The following is a 14032-nucleotide window of genomic DNA, read 5'->3' as shown; positions in this document are numbered from 1 at the left end:
TGGGTAAATCGTTCAGCCTCTCTCGGCTGTGGTTTACCCATATATAAAGTAGAGCCACTAGCAACAATTGGGTTGTTTGGAGGATTCAGTATCAAGTCTGCATGAAAGGTGTTCCCTCCCCTCTCACAATGGCCTCTAGTGCCCCACCTAAGGGGGCAGGGGTCCCCGGATCTGCTGTTCTTATCTGTACCCCCATGAGCTTTGAGCAGCTGGGATGGGTTTTTGACAATGAGACAGAAGGGATGAGACAAGGGACAGGCGTCTGGGGAGGGTCCCTCTAACCAGAGGCTCCCCACAGGCAGGAAGAAGCCAGACTAAGCCTTGTTACCAGGAGTCTTGGGTGACTCCAGGAGAGGCACAAGCTACAACTGACGGGATCAGAGCCAGTTCAGCTCACAGGAGCTAGGCTGGCAGGAACTGGGCTTATGAGTGGGATGACCAGGGAGGCCCCTGCAACCGGCCTCAGAGCCTGTGTCCCCTTTGGGTATATATCTAAAAGGATTGAAAGCAGAGACTTAAAGAGATTTGCACACCCATGTTCACAGCAGCATTATTCATAACAGCCAAAAGGTGGAGGCAACCCAAGTGTCCGATGGATGAATAGATAAACAAAATGCGGTCTTTACTTATAATGGTATAGTATTCGGTCTTAAAAGGGAAGGATGTTCTGACACAGGCTACAGCATGGATGAATTTTAAGGACAAGATGTTGAGGGAAATAAGCCAGTCACAAAAAAGCAAATCCTGGAGGACTTGGGTGGCCCAGTGGTTGAGCATCTGCCTTCGGCTCAGATTGTGATCCCAGGGTCCTGGGATCGAGTCCTGCATTGGGCTTCTTACAGGGAGCCTGTTCCTCCCTCTGCCTATGTCTCTGCCTCTCTCTGTGTATGCTCATGAATAAATAAATTAAATCTATAAAAACTAACAAACAAAAGGCAAATCCTGTACATTGCTCTTCTGTGAGGGGCCCTAGAGCAGAGTCATAGACACAGAAGGTAGAATGGGGGCTGCCAGGGTTGGGGAGGGGAAGGGGAACGGGGAGTTGTTTATTGGGGACAGACTTCCAGCCTGGCAGGATTCTGGAGATCCCGTACCCCAGCAATGTGAATATCCTTAACACTGCTAACTTCACACTTACAAATGGCTAAGATGGTAAATTTAATGTCATGTATTTTTTTTTTACCAAAATTAAGAATGCAAAAAAAAAAAAAAAAACACCCAAACACTGGAAACAAGCTGTTCATCAATAGGAGAGCAAGTGGCAAACATGTGGGCTATCCAGAAGTAGCAGAGTCTGTAGAGAATGAGGTTTGTAAGGAACTCACCGCACGGTCTGCAAGCACACGGCGGGGACCCGCTAAGTGCTGGGTGCTGTGATCCTGAATCACCCTCTGTGCTGCCCCCCAGTTCCTTCCTGCCAGGCCTCGTGGGCTGGATCAATCGCTTCTTCTTCTGGCTCCTGTTCACCAGGAAGAAGGAGAGCAGCGACCTCAGCCACAAGATCTTCACGTACGAGTGCCGCTTCAAGCAGCACGTCCAGGACTGGGCCATCCCTAGGTAGGGGCCGCGCGGGCCAGGCTGCGGGTGGCCTGTGTCAGAGAGACACCCTTGGGTCTTCACCGCAGCCCGGGCATGTACACTGTCAGCCAGGTTCCCAGTCTCGCCCATTATTAGCAGGGGCCAAACTGGAGGCCGAGCCCCCTTCTGGCACCCTTGTTACCCAGCTGTCCTACCTGTGAGGGGACACCAGCCACGGAGTCCCCTCTGTCCTCCTGGTTGGTCCCTCTCCAGCTTGGAGGTGGGTTGCAGCCCATGGGCGTGGAGCGTGGGGCTTCCTGCCCAGCTTCTTGTTTTTCTGGAAGACTGTCCCCTGCATTCAGTCCATCGGTGGACAGAGCCCCCCTTCGTTTGCCAGAGGCTAGTACTCTCCCTTGAGAGGGACACCTGGTGAGGACCTAGGCTGGGTCTGTGGCCCATGACTCATTACAACTTTCTCTCTGAATGGTCCCCTCTGTCTGTCTCTCTGCAGGAAAGTGGGTGATGGTGTCAGGGGCTTAGGGGATGTCCCATCACTGCGTTCAAGGGCAAGGACTGTAAGGACAAGTGGAAGTATTAGAATCAGACTGACTTTACCCTGACAGAGAAGGAAGATGCCAGCGGGGTGGGCCAGCTATGGCCAGACACCTGAGGGAACCCCCTGATTAGGCAAGGCGTAGGCAGGGCTGAACCAAGAGCCCTAGTAGCTCTCCAGGAGGGACATTCAGAGGCTCTACTTCCATAGGAAGGACTTTGAGAGCAGCCACCAGAATGGGCCTCCCGGGGAGCTGGGAGCCCCCGTGGGCTGGGGGGGCCATGGGGAGCCCAGTGTGAGGGCTCCCGAAGGCCCCTTCCTGAGGGCTGGCTTCTGTCCCCCTGGCCGAGTGCAGAGAGAAGACCAAGGAGGCCCTGCTGGAACTGAAAGCCATGCTGGAGGCCCACCCCAAGATGGTGGCCCACTTCCCTGTGGAGGTCCGCTTCACCCGCGGGGATGACATCCTGCTGAGCCCCTGCTTCCAGAGGGACAGCTGCTACATGAACATCATCATGTACAGGTGACTGGCTCTCTGGGGGGGCGGGGAGGGGAGGTAGGGGCTGGGGAGGCAGCTCCTCAGCTTTGAAAGGACCCCCTCCCTACCCATCTTTCAAGGCCAGTTCAAATGCTACCTTGTCCGGTGAGACTTCTTTGATCCTGGCAGCAGAAGATAGTCTCTCTCTCCTTTGGGTTCCTACAACTACCATTTCCACCCCCTGTCATGTTAATACAATAATCAATATTAATAAGCGATGTGACTCCGAGTAGCTACCACTTGGGAGATGGGTATCATGCAGTGGCAAACGCGTGCTATCTCGCGTGCCTACTCTGGCCGATGGTTCTGAGAGCCTGGAACGGCGTGTTGAGGCGGATTCTGAGGCCAGGTTTAAGTTAAGCAGAAAAGAGGATCCCGCTCCATCCGAGCTGCCTACCTGGATGCATTCGCCCATCCCGACCAGCTCCACCAGGCCCCGTGCAGGTACCTTACAGCTGCATGATCTTTACCTGGTTAGTTGTACACAGCAGTCTCCAGGACAGGGCGTAGGACATGCACGTTTAAGAAGCCCATCTCTTAAAAAGATTTTCCCCGTAAAATGTGTCTTCGTTTTGCCTCTTCTTCCAGCCCTCATTGATAACAGCCCTCCTCTGACTTTACAAGAGAAAAACATACCTCTCCCCCAGCCTGAATCTTACTATGGGGTATTTCTCCAGCATGTAAAAACCTCAAACGTAGAGGATGCCCAAGGGACAATTATAGAATGTGCTGTTCCAGAAACATGTCCCAAAAAGCCAGAAAAGAGAGCTTTGGAAAGATGCATTGACTGGGAGGCAGCTTATTTCACACAGGGACAGATTGTTGGCGAGGCTCAGACCTTATCTGTCTGTCCCTCTATCTGTCTTCTCCCTACCTAAGAATGCAGATCAGAAGTGAGAAAGTTGCCATGGGTATACATCGCGTTTATTTGAATTTTTGAAAGTTTTGATTTAGATTTTTTTGTCAGTAAGTCTGACTTGGCTGTTGGCAGTAAGGTTCTATGGTCTTGCTTTCTAAATGTCAAGTGAGGGGATTTGGAGATTCCTAGGCTTTGTCAAAAAGATGACATATTTACTCCCTCGGCCTCTGCCTCTCCCCTCCACCCATGCTTTCTCTCTCTCTCTCTCTCTCAAATGAATAAATAAAATATTTTCTTTAAAAAAAGAGGACATATTGAGCAGCGCCTGGGTGGTTAAGTCCATTAAGTGTCTGACTCTCGATTTTGGCCTAGATAATGACCTCAGAGACCTGAGATCGAGCCCCTCATCGGGCCTCGTGCTCAGCTAGTCTGCTTGAGATTCTCTCTCTCCATCTTCTCACTCTCCCTCTGCCCTTCTCCCATTCTCTTTCTTACTCTCAAATAAATAAAGAAATCTTAAAAAAAAAAAAAAAAAAAAAAAGAAAGAAAGAAAGAAAAACTGTCATGGTATTTTAAAAAAAGATGACATATTTCTATGTTATACCATAAAGATGTGTGTGTGCATGTATAATATATTTAAACTCATGATAAGTTTCGGATGCCAACTATAAAATATGTGAGAGGAAGCAACCATTTATGAAATCCTTCTAGTGATGAGCAATGAGCAAAACCCCTCAAGTTGCTTGATCACTGCCATCCATGTCCTGCGGGCAGAGCCACGGCTTAAACTCCTCACCGCATGCCAAGTGCTGAGTATGGCACGGAGAAGGCCACCTAACTATGGCAGGAATGGGGCCTCACCTCCTTCTGCTCCCCACCAGGCCCTACGGCAAGGATGTGCCACGGCTGGACTACTGGCTGACCTACGAGACCATCATGAAGAAGGTCGGGGGCAGGCCCCACTGGGCCAAGGTAGGATTTGCCAGTGAGAGGCTGACAGGGCCATCAGCCTGGCCACTGCTGAGAACTGCAGATTCACCAGCAGGTGCCTCTCTTCCTCTGCCTGCCCAAGGCTCAGAAATTGCCATCCAGGAGCTGAGCACATGTCACAGGAAGGGAGGGTTTCACTGCTGTACCCAGACCCAGCTTCCCTGGCATCCTTGTTCTGACAGCTCCATGATTGTGCTCAGTGAAAACTGCCTCAGAGTTTTCAGAGAAATGTCTCATCTTTCATTTTATTTGATTTCTCATAGAAACCCACCAGGCAGGATAAGGCAGGAGTCAATGAGCCCCTTTAACAGGGAACGGAGAGTCTCTCCGAGGTGATGGGACTGACTTCCTAATCAGCAGTAGAATTGGGGCCAGAGCCCTCTCCAGGGTCACACTGTGAGGTGGCAAGGGGCATGGAGAATTTAATGTTAGCACGGTAACACTTTTCTTCTTTACCTTCCTAAGAACTTCCTCTCTCGTATTTGGGTCTTTACATTATGTGTGTCCATGCATCGTGCATGCGTATGCCTGGATATGTGTGCACACACACGCGCGCGCACATGTAGGTATGGGTACATGCATTTTGTGTGCATGCATGCATGCATGTGTGAGTGAGTGGATGCCTGTGTGTGCCCCGGGATAGGAGTGTCGCACGTTCGGGCACACAGACACAGGGTTGCCTGTTTGCAGTCGCACTGAAATGTCAGCTCCAAGGAACAAGGCCCTTTTTGTCTGGTTGCTTCCACAGGCCCACAACTGTACCCGGAAGGACTTTGAGAAAATGTACCCAGCCTTTTCCAAGTTCTGTGCCATCCGAGAAAAGCTGGACCCCACCGGGATGTTCCTGAACGCGTATCTGGAGAAGGTGTTCTACTGAAGCAGAAACAGAAATTAATTGAGCCCACCTCATTTCCCTCAGGCCCACCTCTGGTGAGGTTGAAGGCTCAATGTCCCACTGGCCTGATGGGGAGCAGACCTCTCTCTGCAGGACCCACAGCTGCTCCAACCCACAACTATGAGCTTGGATCTGGGCAGGGCTCCCCATTCTACTTCCTGTATCTTCACAACAACCCCGTGCAAAGAAGAGCACCCAAATCTCCATTTGCATCTCCATGGGGCAGTCCCTTTTCCTAAACCTACGACCACCACCTTCTGTTTTCCCAGGAAATAGAGGAACCCCAAAATGTTATGTTTGTTTAAGAGGTCAGGGATCCAGTCATTCACGGGTTCCACCTGCCAGCTGGGTGTCTGTAACTCCAGAGCCCCTATTAACATATATTTGGGCACAATTGTCATGCATGCTACCTCCTTACACCCTTGAGGGGGTTTCAAATGCTCAAGTGAGTGGCCACCAGCCCTGGGACTGCCCTCCTCCATCTCTGTCTGTCCACCTGACCTCCCATAGCCTGACCTCTAGCATGTCTATTTCACGGGGTGTTTGGGGAGTGGGCCTCTCCTTGCCTTCTTTTAAATAAAGACCAAGAATTATTCACTCTCTGCCCCCATCTCTCCATCTCCAGGTAATCGTTTGGGAACAGGAGGCTCACTAATTTCCTGGCTTCCCTCCAGAGGTAATGGGTCTTGGGTCTGCCCGGAAAATGCTCTGCGTATTCCTTTTGCAAATTTAGTTTCAACTTGCCTTAGTTTCACACTTAGTGGCCATTCTTTTGTGAATATTCACTAAACACCTACTAGGTGTCAAGTGCTTTGGGGGGATTGATAGAACATTAAGACAGGTTCCTGGCCTCAAGAAATGTATATTCTAATCTCATATCTCATAAGAGGTTAATATCTGTGATATATGAAGAACTCTTACAATTCAACAACAACAAAAATTTGTAAATGGGCAAAAGACTTGAGTAGATATGTCTCCAAAGAAGACATCCAAATGGCCAATAAGCCCAAGAAAAGATGCTCCACATCATTAATGATTAAGGAAGTGCAAATAAAACCACAATGAGATATCACTTCACACCCATTAGGATCAGTATTATTTAAAAAATAAAAATTTTTAAAAAACAGAAAATAAGCAGTATCGTCAAGGACATGAAGAAAGTAGAACTGTTGTGCATCACTGGGGGGAATGTAACCTGGCACAATCACTCTGGAAAACAATATGGCGATTCCTCAAAAAATTCAACATACAATTACCACACGATCTAGCAATTCCACTTCTAGTATATACCCAGAAAAACTGAAAGTAGGGACTTGAAGAGAGATTTGGACAGCATGTTCAGAGCAGCATTACTCACAATCCTCAAAGGTGGAAGCAACCCAACTGTCCATAGAGGAATGGACAAGCAAAATGTATAATATACAGACAGTGAAATATTATTCAGCCTTGAAAAGGAAAGAAATTTTAGCTTATGCTACAATATGGATGAACCTTGTAGGCATCACGTTAAACGTAATAGGCCAGTCACAAAAAGAGAAACACTGTATGATTCCACATAGATGAGGTATTTGGTGTAGTCAAACTTCTAGAGACAGAAAGGAGAAGGGTGGTGGCCAGGGGGTCCGGGAGGGGGAGTAGGGACTGGGTGGTGAATGGGGACTGAGTTTCAGTTTGGGACAATGAAAAAGTTCTGGAGATGGATGGCAGTGATGTTTGCATGACAATGTGGATGTTCTTAATACTGCCACTGACATTATTATTTATTTAACAGTGGTTAAAATGGGAAATTTTATGTTATATATTTCTTACACCAATGAACATGAAGAAATGTATATTCTAGTTCAAGGAAACAAAATTAATGTGCATAGGACGTGAAATAGTAATACCCGGGAGACAAGATGAAGGGTCAGGGAAATGGTATAGCCATGAAGACCTGGCCAGCCCACCTGGACAAAAACTACCTCAGCCGAAAGATCCAAGACCGTGGCTATGAGAGCCAGAACTAGCCCTTCGGCGGGGCTGATTATATCAGTCACAGGGTCCAGTGCAAAACAAAAAGGTCAGGCAGGTGATAGCAGAGCATTAATTTAAGCTTAGGATTCTTCTGAGCACCACAAAGGTCATGCCCAGACGTGTGTATCACAGCCACAACAGCTAGTTTTGTGTGTCAACTTACCAGACTCGAGTATTGAATTATTGAATCTAGGCGTGGATCTGAAGATGTTTTGTAGATGTGGTTAATATCTACAGCCAGGGACTCTACATAAAGGAAATTAGTCTCAAAAATGTGGGTGGCCTTTGTGCCATCAGTTGAAAGACTTAAAAGCAAAAACTGAGGTTTCTGGAAGAAGAATGAACTCTGCCTCCTTAGTTCCTGACAGAGTTTCCAGACTGTGGGGCTGCCCCCACCGATTTCAGACTTGGGAACATCACATGAGCCAATGTCTTGGATGAGTATGAAGTATGCATTGATTCTGTTTCTCCAGAGGACTCAGACGGGTACATATAAGAGATGAGTAAAGTTACTTAAAGGAAAGGCATAGCAGGCAAAACCCTGAGGCTTTCGAAATCCATTCACTCTCATGTTCTACAGATGAGGAAACCAAGGCTCAGAGAGGTGGAGAAACTTGTCCGATATCACACAGCAAGTTACGAAAGGCAGTATCTCAAAACTTCACCCAAAGTCTGTCTCACAGCCCTACATTTTTGAGAGTTTGAACTTAATTTCTAAAATCGATGCATGTTGCATTCTATTTCATTATGTAATTGTGTTTTAAACTTTTGAGTAACATTTTACTTTCCAAATCTTTAAGTAACATTTCTGCTCTAGGAAGGAGTGCCCTGTTGGCACTCCCCAGAGGGAGACGCACAGATATTGAAGGACACAGATATTGAAGCCCAATGTCTGAAGTCTGAAACCTTGAGATTCAGAAAAACTTCAAGTCCTGGAATGCTAGGGCAAAGAATACTCTGGAAATAGACTTTCTAATTATCAGAGAGCCCAGATGTCTTTTCTGGCTCAGGTTTTTGATGAATATAATTTACTCTTCCTTTGATTTGGGATCTTTTGATGCCTGGAGTTCATCCTTCCCAAAAAAATTATTGTGCAGAATACTCTTGATATTGAATGGTGTGCCCTGAGGCCATAAATTGGGCTCCTGAAGGCATTGCTGATATGGATCCACTTTTTCTCTCCTTCCTTGATTCCTGCTTGTTCTTCTGTCCCAGATTCCCACTGGCTGGCTTCTTTTCTCTCCCAGTATAGCCTTATTATGTAAGCCTCAGGTAGCGCGAGCCAGCTCTGCCCTCTGTGGCAAACATTCTCATGGGAGGAGATTTAGGAAATCATGGGTGCTGAGACCTATGCTCTGAGACTGGGTTTCTAACAGTGGACAGTGCCTGCCAGCACCCTCTAAAGAAACAGATGGAAGGATGAGGAATGGCATTTCCCTTGGGCCAATGGGAAACTAAATTGTAGTGCAGCATCAGGGCTGTTAGGCCATGCGGGCTCTCAAGGTTAAATCTGGGGTGAGAGGTCACCAGCCAAAAGAAAAGCTGCAAATCTCACCAAGTGGAGTGAGTTGAACTGTGGGTGGCTTCTCCCCTCAGGGCAGCCACCTGGCCTCTCACCCCGCCAAGGCAGAGCTGAGAATGGCAGGGGTCCGGGTGAGCTCTGAGGGTCTCAGAAGGATGCACTTCTGCCCAGAAAATTTCCCAAAATTCAAAGATGTGAGACATTTAAAGGCTCAAGACAGATGCCCCCTCACTTTACTTGCAGGTGTCTCTGTGCAAGGATAACCCCAAACTGGCTGAGCCAACTTGGCCACCTGCATGGACAGGGCCAAGAGGATAGCTAAGAGGGTGAATAGATAGGGCCGCCTCGAGGGAGGGGGCAGCATTGATTCTGATTCCACCCGTTGAGCTGCAACACAACTTTGGTCCTCTCAAGGTCAGCAGCCACGGTCAGCCCCAGAACAGGGACTCATGGCGCCCCCTCGTGGCAGCCCTGCTGACACAGCCCAGGTACCTGGGCAGAAACAAAGCAGCCCACCCTTGACCTTCACTGTGCGGTGGGCTAGTGCCCAACTGTAAAGCAGCCAAGAATGCCACAGAGAAGGGAGCAGACCCTGAGGGAGGGGAGCCATGGAGGGGGGTTGCTGAGAGGGAAGAGTTCTTTATGCAAGCCTAGGTTTCAAATTTAGAGATGTCTGGGTACCCTACAAGGAAGATCCTACCTGTAGGTCTCTAGTTACTAAAATGAGGCCAAAGGCAGGAGCTAACCACAATGGGAGCATGGAAGCTGGAAAAGTAGCTATGAGCATCCTAATCTTAGGAGCCCTGCAGGAACCCATGGACTAAAAGGGGACCCATAAAGGGATCCCTGGGTGGCCAGTGGTTTAGCGCCTGCCTTCGGCCCGAGGCATGTTCCTGGAGTCCCAGGATTGAGTCCCACATTGGGCTCCCTGCGTGGAGTCTGCTTCTCCCTCTGCCTGTGTCTCTGCCTCTCTCTCTCTTTGGGTCTCTCATGAATAAATTAAATCTTTAAAAATAAATAAATAAATAAATAAATAAATAAATAAATAAATAAACAAATAAATAAAAGAGGACCCATACAATAAAGCAGGGTCTGAGCAAAGCTGAACTAAATCCCCCGAGCCTGCCTTATCTTGGTTTTCCCCCTGGTTTTCTTTCCCACATGGCAGGGACTTTCAGAGACCAGATGACACCTAGACATCTCCGGGAAATTATCAAAATTTGGTGGTTGTTTTTTTCCACTTTTGACATCCACGCTGTGCCGTGTTCAAGATCATTGCAGGCTCTTATGTGAAAGGCCAACAGCACCTTGTGCACTCCATGCAGGTGGACCAATGCTTGGATGTGGGTTTGAGGTTGAGGAATGGATCCGTTCCTTTGACACCTCTCTGTGATTTCACGTACATGAAGTCATACACAGTCGTCCAAAGTCTCCTTATGAACACAAGGCCCACCTGTCATCCCACCCCTGCGATGTGAGTTCTTTGAGGTAAGATTGGGTGAGCCGTTGGTTTCTCTTGAACTCGGCACCGGAGGGGGACTGAGATCCAGAGGAGCTTGTGGACAAATGTCTGGTACTAGTTCAAGGTCAGTGTCTTTGCCCCCTACCCCCCTTCCCGGGAGCACTGGAGGCAACAAACGAGGGCAGACAAGCAATGGTGCTATCCTCTCTCCATCCCCTTTCCCAGCCTGAGTAAGCACTTCCGCAGCCCTGGAGAGGCCTGGGTGGGCTGAAGGCAACTGTGGGCCATCAGCAAACTGAGTCCTCAGAGCAGTGGCTGGTGGGAGGGGGGGGCAGGAAGGACTGTTCCAACTACTGGTCCCCATCCTGCTCTCAGCCATATCATAAACCTGCAGGATTCTTTTTTTTAAAATAGATTTTATTTATTTATTCATTCAGGATAGACACAGAGAGAGAGAGAGAGAGAGAGAGGCAGAGACACAGGCGGAGGGAGAAGCAGGCTCCATGCAGGGAGCCCAACGTGGGACTCGATCCTGGGTCTCCAGGATCACGCCCTGGGCCAAAGGCAGGTGCTAAACCGCTGAGCCACCCAGGTGTCCCAACCTGCAGGATTCTGACCCAGTGGTTGAGAATATCCCACAGGCATCCGGACAGCTCGTCATCCACCTTGTCAATTTGTCCCATATGGGACATGCCATTTACTGATGATTTGGTGATCACTGATTTGGTGATCACTGGTTCGATATATCAAGAAGCTCTGCAGAGGCGAGTCCTTTCCACGTTGTCTTTAGAGCTACCTGATCCGTCCCGGGTTTGCCAAGCTGCTCTCTCACGGCCAGAAGATGCCAGGCCATGCTGGCTGGATGGGAGATAGAGGTGGGAGGCCCAAGAGGCTAAAAGGTGGTGGTGAGGTTCCCGTGAGCCCCGTGAGCCCCGGCGTCAGGCCTGGGTTCGATCCCAGCTCTGCCACTCCCAGGTGGCACGACGGCGGGCAATCGGTCCCTGTTATCCCTGCAACCTGAGCCCCGGTGCCCTCCGCCCAGCGCGCTGCATCTCCATCGCGGCTAAGAGCTCCCGGAATCCGCCTCTCGTGGGGTTCAGCTCAGGTGGGGACACAAATATGAAATATTCTTATTCATTCTAGGGCCGTTCCCATCACTAAATCACATCTCCCGCAGATCGTTTTCCTTCCTGGACACGCCGCAGTTTATAAAACAACCGGTTTTGTGTACTTTAGAATGTCAATCCAATATCCGGATCTGAACCCCTCCCGTCCCCCATCAGAGGAGGGGTGGAGGTGAGGGGCACTCTACCCTCACACACCCCCAACCCCGGGTTCCGAGAGTCCAGAGCAGTCGGGAGGGGCATCGTCTGGCTCTGGACCTTATCCACGCACCTCCACCCACCACCCCACCCCACCCCCAGCTCAAGCTGTCTGGGGTTATCTGAGGTGGGGCGGGGTCTTGCTCCGTCTGGTCACCTAGACTGCTACTGCCAGGTGCTGTCCTCTCCTTGTAGACAGAATGATGGTTTCCATGGGCTGGCTTTGAACTTCACTTGGGCACCCTTAGACCTCTAGGGCGGCCCCTGCCAGCAGCCCAAGCCTCCAGCCCGCTCTGGGTACTGTTATATGGTGAGCATGTTCCTTCGATCCTGTCACTGTAATTCTGTGACCAAAGTGTAACCCCACTGGAGATGATGTCAGAAGCCCAATGGGAGGCCCTCTGGGTAAGTGAAGCCTGAGCCAAATGGCCTTTCATTCACCCCCAACCCCACCACTTAGTGGTGAGCTCTGCTCTGCACACGTGGGCAGCTTCCTGGCTCCAACCTCCCTCCTCCCTTCCCCTCTGCTTCACAGTGAAGGGTGAGCAATCTGAGATCCCCTTCGATAGCCTCTGTGGGCCACAAGGATAAGGGTCAGATGTTCTTCCATCTAAGCCTTCTGAGTCACACGCTTTTCTAATGAAGGCTACTCCTGGAAGCCTTTGTAACATGGGGGAAATGACCTCTGCCTAGAGAGTAACTGGGGGACTTAATGAGATTACATGAAACAATCGGCCCAAGTGGTAGAGCACTTTGCTGGCCCAGGACCACTGGTACAGTTGCACAAGCTGTACACTGTGTAATTCTGGTGTCATTTCCCCATGTAGTGAGCAGAGATTATTTTCTATTACAGTGTTCTGGCAGAAGGCCATCAAGTGTCATAGGGCCTAACCGCAAGGCTGGTGGCATCCCCCTTGCTGGGCAGGTGCCAAGCCCTCTCTTCTCAGAACAAGCCCTGCTCCCACTTTGCCACAATATTCCTAGAGACCAGAAACCAAGGCCTCATTAGCCAGTCTCCCCGCTGGAATTCCCCATTTCATCCCTGCGCCTTCGTGATCTCATGTCCTGCCTTGGCTTTTGTAGTGCCTCAGGCTAGGACCCCTGTGAGAGATGGAGAGACATCCAAGGACCCCCAACAAAGCCACTGTGCAAAGGGCGGCAGGAGATGGACACGCGGGTTTCTAGCAAACCTCGGAGTCGGCTTTAGGCTATCTTTAAAGAGGCGAGCCTAGGCCAGTGTTAAGTAGATTGCATAAAAAGGAGCAACAGTTGGATATAGTGGCTTCCAGAATCTAGTGACATAATAGAAAGCAAAAAGTAAATCTTGAAATAAGGCATGTGATATTAATGTGATACACAATTTACAAGGATGGTCATTCTAGGAAACGTCTCCTGAACCCATAAACCTAATATTAATATATGTCACTAAGTGAGTCATACTGACTTTATTCTGAATTTCCTTGAGTAATACGAAAATACTCAGCTTGTTTGATGAGCTAAGCCTTGGAGTCTGTTACTTATGCAGCAGATACTTAGAACTGCAAGAGAGAGACAAGGAATGGTAACCTAAGCACATTCTAAGCTTTTCATGTCTATGTGGACTTTGCTACAAACCTGGAATGCCACCAGATGTGTTTTCTTCATGTGAAGTATATTTGATGAAAGGAATTCTATAGTTAGAAAATACTCAAAAATGGTTAAGGTTTCGTAAGGTGATGTTGAGGGAAGAACCACGGCCAGGCAGGGCCCTCTGCTGGCAGCACGGGGTACTGCAGCCCAGCTATATCCGACTAAGTGGTAAATACGCCCCCAGGGAAAAATCCAGGTAGATGAGAAATTGTGGTCCTGGGAAAGATAGGAAGGTTGTGTGGATGGGAGCAAATAATGCCAACAGTCAAGAAAGTGCCACAGGAATTCCAAACCCTTACAAGGAAAAAGGGAATTGCTTCATTTTGTCTTTTGGGGACGACAGATTCCATTTAGACTCCATTAAGAAAAGATCAACTGGGGGGCACCTGGGTGGCTCACTGGTTGAGCATCTGCCTTTGGCTCAGGGTGTGGTCCCGGGGATCATTCGATCCCTGGGATCGAGTCCCAGGTCAGGCTCCCTGCATGGAGCCTGCTTCTCCTTCTGCCTATGTCCCTGCCTCTCTCTCTGTGTGTCTGTCATGAATAAATGAGTAAATCTTGAAAAAAGAAAAGATCAGCTGGGTATTTTAATACCCAGCATGCATATTTATCATCCCTTCTTCAATCTTATTTTCAATATATTCCTTCAGGAGATCTCACCCACCCCAATCAGAATACATCAACCATTTTATATTGGAATGGACAAGATTCACTTTTCAGAAATTTATTTTACT

At 49.0% G+C, this 14032-nt stretch overlaps 1 protein-coding gene across 3 annotated transcripts in view; it reads left to right on the top strand.

Annotated features, from left to right (window-relative positions):
* The window catches only part of LOC140615975 (L-gulonolactone oxidase), a 31761-nt gene extending 25814 nt beyond the window's left edge, over positions 1–5947 (top strand). The window contains exons 9-12 of one of the 3 annotated variants that reach the window (XM_072796183.1): positions 1408–1557; positions 2427–2591; positions 4347–4437; positions 5204–5947. In XM_072796183.1, the coding sequence (XP_072652284.1) occupies positions 1408–1557; positions 2427–2591; positions 4347–4437; positions 5204–5332 (535 nt within the window). In that variant the 3' untranslated portion in view covers positions 5333–5947. The remainder of the gene's footprint in view (positions 1–1407; positions 1558–2426; positions 2592–4346; positions 4438–5203) is intronic. The other 2 variants (XM_072796185.1, XM_072796184.1) reach the window with 2 other exon arrangements.
* Positions 5948–14032: the final 8085 nt, after the last annotated feature.

The sequence above is a fragment of the Canis lupus genome, chromosome 24 (assembly GCF_048164855.1).
Source record: "Canis lupus baileyi chromosome 24, mCanLup2.hap1, whole genome shotgun sequence".
Classification (NCBI taxonomy): Eukaryota; Metazoa; Chordata; class Mammalia; order Carnivora; family Canidae; genus Canis; species Canis lupus.
Note: the sequence above shows the minus strand (reverse complement) of the source record. Positions and strands in the feature narration are given on the sequence as shown.